We start from the raw sequence: 6444 nt of genomic DNA on the forward strand, positions 1-6444 counted from the left end.
TATACGGGAATTGTGCCAGCCCTAACTAGTACTAATTACCTTGTCCATGCTGAACCGGGCCTGGTATTGGGGTATGATGGCATTAGGTGGTTCTACTACTAATTACCTTGTCCATGTTGAACAGGGCCTGGTACTGTGGTATGACGGCGTTACGTGGTTCTACTATTAATTACCTTGTCCATGTTGAACAGGGCCTGGTACTGTGGCATTAGGTGGTTCTATTTATAATKACCTTGTCCATGTTGAACAGGGCCTGGTACTGTGGTATGACGGCGTTACGTGGTTCTGTCAGGATGCGGACCAGCGTCTCTTCATCCAGACTGTGTAGAGGCACCACCACAGGCAGACGCCCTACAAACTCCGGGATCATCCCAAACTCAATGAGGTCCCGGGCCTCCACGAGCTTCAGCAGCCGGTCCTTCTCCTCCATCTCTGCCACCATGTCCGTCTGTTCACTGCTGTTAGCCAGATCGGCTGCTGCCGCCGCACGACGACCCTTACCCATGTTGGAGGGCGTGCCAAAGCCCAGGTACTAGAAGGAGAAGAAGATTAGTGCGTGTGTTGAAGTCCAGCTACTAGACAAAAGAACGGTGGGGTTAAGGGGGGGGGGTTAAGTAAGCTACAGGAAGTGATAACACTAAAACACTGAAGAAATTAGACATCTGGGGAAGATCGCCAGGTCTAGACATTCATGTTACATTCCTGAAAAGAATACATTAAAATGGACAAATAACTAAACTGCTCAGATAAGAGACACTCTTTGTTGACCAAGTATTTTAGAACAGTGATAAGACAGGAACTAATCAGAGGACTACAGTCTTTTTACAGGTCTGGGTGGATACACGGAGGACTACAGCCTTTTTAAGGTCTGGGTGGATACACGGAGGACTACAGCCTTTTTAAGGTCTGGGTGGATACACGGAGGACTACAGTCTTTTTACAGGTCTGGGTGGATACATAGAGGACTACAGCCTTTTTACAGGTCTGGGTGGATACACGGAGGACTACAGCCTTTTTACAGGTCTGGGTGGATACACAGAGGACTACAGCCCTTTTACAGGTCTGGGTGGATACATAGAGGGAAAATAATAATTATATTTCTTACTCACCTTTTCATTCTTCCGTCTGCTGACGATTCTGTCGAGTCCGTTGAAGGCCCCTGACGCTACGAACAGGATGTTAGTGGTGTCCACCTGCACAGTCTCTCCCCTCAACTTCCTGGAGTTCTTCTCTGGAACGCTCACTATCGTGCCCTCCAAGAGTTTGAGCAGACCCTGCAAACAAAATGGTTGTCAAACACTACTGCCTCCCATACCATATAAAATGCATTCAGAAAGAATTTCACACCTCTTGACTTTTTACACATTTTGTTATGTTACAAAGTAAGATTCCAATGGATTTGTCTTTTTTTTTGTCAACTATCAACAAAATTATATATATGTAACTTTTTTTTTAATGAATGGAAAATAAAACTCATATCTTGATTAGATAAGTATCGAGTCAATACAATACACCCTCGATACACCCTCGAGTCAATACATGTTAGAATCACCTTTGGCAGCGATTACAGCTGAGACAGAGGGAGTTAGTGAGAGAGCGGGCGGGGAGAGAACGGAGGGAGGGAGACAGGGGTGTGGAGAAGAGGAAGGAGACAGAGACAAAGAGAAAGATATCCCATTTAGGCCCCCTTAGATCAGACCTGTATGTAGCCTCGCTACTTTTATAGCCTCGCTACTGTATATAGCCTGTCTTTTTACTGTTGTTTTATTTCTTTACTTACCTATTGTTCACCTAATATCTTTTTTGCACTATTGGTTAGAGCCTGTAAGTAAGCATTTCACTGTTGTATTCAGCGCACATGACAAATACACTTTGATTTGAGATGCTCAGCAGGCTCTGCTCACACTTACTGGCCTGAGGCCAAACCACACAACCAACATTGGACACTTTTATGGAACACAAAGCCTTCACCATCTCATCCTGGAATATCCAAGGCCCGAGGTCATCTCCTTTGGCCTAAAGAGCAGGAACCTGGACTTCATCCAAGAAATCGGAAATACAGACATTGTCATCCTACAAGAAACCTGGTATAGAGACGGACCCACTGGTTGCCCTCTAGGTTACAGAGAGCTGGTAGTCCCATCCACTAAACTACCAGGTGTGAAACAGGGAAGGGACTCAGGGGGTATGCTAATTTGGTATAGAGCAGATGTAACTCACTCTATTAAAATAATCAGAACAGGAACATTTTACATTTGGCTAGAAATTCAAAAGGAAATTATCTTAACAGATAAAAATGTCCTCTTGTGTGCTACCTATATCCCCCCAATAGAATCCCCATACTTTAATGAAGACAGCTTCTCCATCCTGGAGGGGGAAATCAATCATTTCCAGGCCCAGGGACAGGTACTAGTCTGTGGCGACCTAAATGCCAGAACCGGACAGCCTCAGCACACAGGGGGACAAACACCTGCCTGGAGGTGACAGCATTCCCTCCCCCATATGCCCCCCTAGGCACAACTATGACAACAAACCAACAAAAACAGGTCACAACTCCTGCAGCTCTGTCGCACGCTGGGTATGTACATAGTCAATGGTAGGCTTCGTAGGTACACCTATAGCTCATCTCTTGGCAGTAGTACTGTAGACTACTTTATCACTGACCTCAACCCAGAGTCTCTCAGAGAGTTCACAGTCAGTACACTGACACCCCTATCAGATCAACATCAAAATCACAGTCTACTTAAACAGAGCAATGCTCAATACTCATGAGGCATCAAAGCCAAAGSAACGGAGTAATATTAAGAAATGCTATAGATGGAAGGAATGTAGTGTGGAAACCCACCAATAAACTATTAGGCAGCAACAAATTCAATCACTTCTAGATAACTTCCTGGACAAAATGTTTCACTGTAATAGTGAAGGTGTACATTTTGCAGTAGAACATTTTAACAGTATATTTGACCCCTCAGCTTCACTATCTAATCTAAAAAATTCAAACTGAAAACCGAAGAAAATTAACAACAATGACAAATGGTTTAACTTCTTATGGCTGGGTGGCAATATTGAGTAGCTTGGATGAAAAGGTGCCCAGAGTAAACTGCCTGCTACTCAGGCTCAGAGGCTAAGATATGAATATTATTAGTAGATTTGGATAGAAAACTGTTTGAATGACGTCTGTGAGTATAACAGAACTCATATGGCAGGCAAAAACCTGAGAAAAAATCCAAACAGGAAGTGGGAATTCTGAGGCTGGTCGATTTTCAACTCATCGCCTATTGAAATCCCAGTGGGATATGGATCTGTTTGCACTTCCTACGGCTTCTACTAGATGTCAACAGTCTGTAGAACGTTGAATGAAGCTTCTACTGTGATGTTGAGCCGGATGGGAGCTGTTTGAGTCAGTGGTCTGGCAGAGAGCCAGGTCCTGGTCACGCGCATTCCACATGATATCGACTTGCGTTCCATTACTTCTATAGACACAAAGGAATTTCTCCGGTTGGAACGTTATTGAATATTTATGATAACAACATCCTAAAGATTATTTCTATACTCTACGTTTGTGACAAGTTTAGTCGACCTGTAGATATAACGTTTTGAAGTTTTCCGTCCGAAGTTCGCCCTGGACCTGCACGAGCGTTTGGATATGTGTTAACTAAACGTGCTAACAAACGTAGCTACTTGGACATAAGTAATGGACATTATCGAACAAAACAACAATTTATTGTGGAACTAGGATTTCTGGGAGTGCATTCTGATGAAGATCATCAAAGGTAAGGGAATATTTATAATGTATTTTCGTATTTCTTGTTGACTCCAACATGGCAGAGAAATGTTGTTCTATCTGAGTGCCGTCTCAGATTATTGCATGGTTTGCTTTTTCCGTAAAGTGTTTTTGAAAATCCGACACAGCGGTTGCATGAACAAGTGTTATCTTTAATGCTATGTAAAACATCTGTATTCTTTCATCAAAGTTTATGATGAGTATTTCTGTTATTTGATTGTGCTCTCTGCAATTTCTCTGGTATTTTGGAGGCATTTCTGAACATGCGCCAATGTAAATGAGATTTTTATAAATATGCACATTATTTCGAACAAAACATACATGGTATGCTGTACACATGATGTTCATATGAGTGTCACCTGATGAGAGATCATCAAAGGTTAGTGATACCCATTTTATCTCGATTTCTGCTTTTTGGACTTCCTATCTTTTGCTGGGAAAATGGCTGTGTGTTTTTTGGACTTGCGGTTGATCTTAACATATCATTATGTTGTTGTTTCGCCGTAAAGCGAAAACAAAGGTTAATGAAGAACGCAAAAAAACCTAAGAAAAACCTATCCAACCAAAAAACATAGAGACCAAGAAACCTGAGTCTACGCCTTCACTATGCGATGAATCAACTAAACAATCAGGAAATACACTACGGAAAAAGAAGGAACAGCACGTCAGAAATCAGCTCAATGTAATTGAAGAATCCATAGAATCTAAGCCACTTCTGGGAAAATTGGATAACACTAAACAAACAACACAAAGAATTATCTATCCAAAATGGAGATGTATGTGTAAACCACTTCTCTAATCTTTTTGGCTCTATAACACAGAACAAACAGCAAAAACATATACATGATCAAATACAAATCTTAGATTCAACTGTTAAAGAACCCACTGGATTCTCCAATTACCTTGAATGAACTACAGGACAAAATAAAAACCCTCCAACCCAAAAAGGCCTGTGGTGTTGACGGTATCCTCAATGAAATGATAAAATATACAGACCACAAATTCCAATTGGCTAAACTTAAACTCTTTAACATCATCCTCATCTCTGACATCTTCCCCAATATTTGGAACCAAGGTCTGATCCCCCCCCCCCCAATACACAAAAGCGGAGACAAATTTGACCCCAATAACTACTGTGGGATATGCGTCAACAGCAACCGGGGGAAAATCCTCTGCATTATCATTAACAGCACACGTCTACATTTCCTCAGTGAAAACAATSTACTGAGCAAATGTCAAATTGGCTTTTTACCAAATTATCGTACGACAGACCACATATTCACCCTGCACACCGTAATTGACAAACAAACAAATCAAAACAAAGGCAAAGTCTTCTCATGCTTTGTTGATTTAAAAAAAGCCTGACTCAATTTGGCATGAGGGTCCGCTATACAAATTGATGGACAGTGGTGTTGGTGGAAAAACATACAACATTATAAAATCCATGTATACAAACAAAAAGTGTGCGGTTAAAATAGGCAAAAAACACATTTCTTCCCACAGGGCCGTGGGGTGAGACAGGGATGCAGCTTAAGCCCCACCCTCTTCAACATATATATMWMMAMAWWKKSGMGRGSRCWMKARAAGTCTGCAGCACCCGGCYTCACCCTAATAGAATCTGAAGTCAAAYGTCTACTGTTTGCTGATGATCTGGTGCTTCTGTCACCAACCAAGGAGGGCCTACAGCAGCACCTAGATCTTCTGCACAGATTCTGCCAGACCTGGGCCCTGACAGTAAATCTCAGTAAGACCAAAATAATGGTGTTCCAAAAAAGGTCCAGTCTCCAGGACCAAAAATACAAATTCCATCTAGACACCGTTGCCCTAGAGCACACAAAAAACTATACATATTGAGAAACTCTGCATGCAGAATTATGCAAAAATATCCCTCTGGTACACGTAAAACACCAAATAATGCATGCAGAGCAGATTAGGCCGTTACGCTAATTATCAAAATCCAGATAAGAACGTGTTACATTCTACCAACCCTAAAAGGAGGCGATTCACAACCCTTCCATAAAGCCATCACCTACAGAGAGTATGAACCTGGAGAAGAGTGCCCTAAGCAAGCTGTCATGGGGCTCTGTTCACCAAACGACCCCACGAGAGCCACAGGACACCAACACAATTAGACACAAACCAAAATCATGAGAAAACAAATAAGCATTACCTTGACACATTGGAAAGAATTCACAACAAAACAGAGCCAACTAGACAATGCTTATTGGCCCTAAACAGAGAGTACACGTGGAGAAGACTCTGACCACTGTGACTGACCCAAACCTAAGGAAAGCTTTGACTATGTACAGACTCAGTGAGCATAGCCTTGGCTATTGAGAAAGCCGCCGTATAGCAGACCTGGCTCTCAAGAGAGACAGGCTGTTCACACTGCCCACAAAATGAGGAGGAACTGACTGCACTTCCTGCCAAATGTTTGGACCATATAGAGACACATATTTCCCCGCAGATTACACAGATCCACAAAGAATCGAAAACAGAACACGATTTTGATAAACTCCCATTCTACTGGGTGAAATACCAGCTGTGCCATCACAGCAGCAAGATTCGTGACCTGTTGCCACAAGAAAAGGGCGAAGAACAAACACCATTGTAAATACACCCATATTTATGTTTATTTATTTTTTCCCTTTGTACTTAAA

The 6444-nt window shown here is 42.2% G+C and overlaps 1 protein-coding gene across 1 annotated transcript in view; it reads right to left on the reverse strand.

Moving 5' to 3' along the window:
- LOC112068479 (ATP-dependent Clp protease ATP-binding subunit clpX-like, mitochondrial) overlaps positions 1–6444 on the reverse strand; it is a 31738-nt gene that overhangs the window by 6977 nt on the left and 18317 nt on the right. Inside the window, 2 exon segments of the mRNA XM_024135650.2 lie at positions 233–532; positions 1110–1274. Coding sequence (XP_023991418.1) covers positions 233–532; positions 1110–1274 — 465 coding nt within the window.

This window comes from Salvelinus sp. IW2-2015, unplaced genomic scaffold (assembly GCF_002910315.2).
Source record: "Salvelinus sp. IW2-2015 unplaced genomic scaffold, ASM291031v2 Un_scaffold537, whole genome shotgun sequence".
NCBI classification, from domain to species: domain Eukaryota; kingdom Metazoa; phylum Chordata; class Actinopteri; order Salmoniformes; family Salmonidae; genus Salvelinus; species Salvelinus sp. IW2-2015.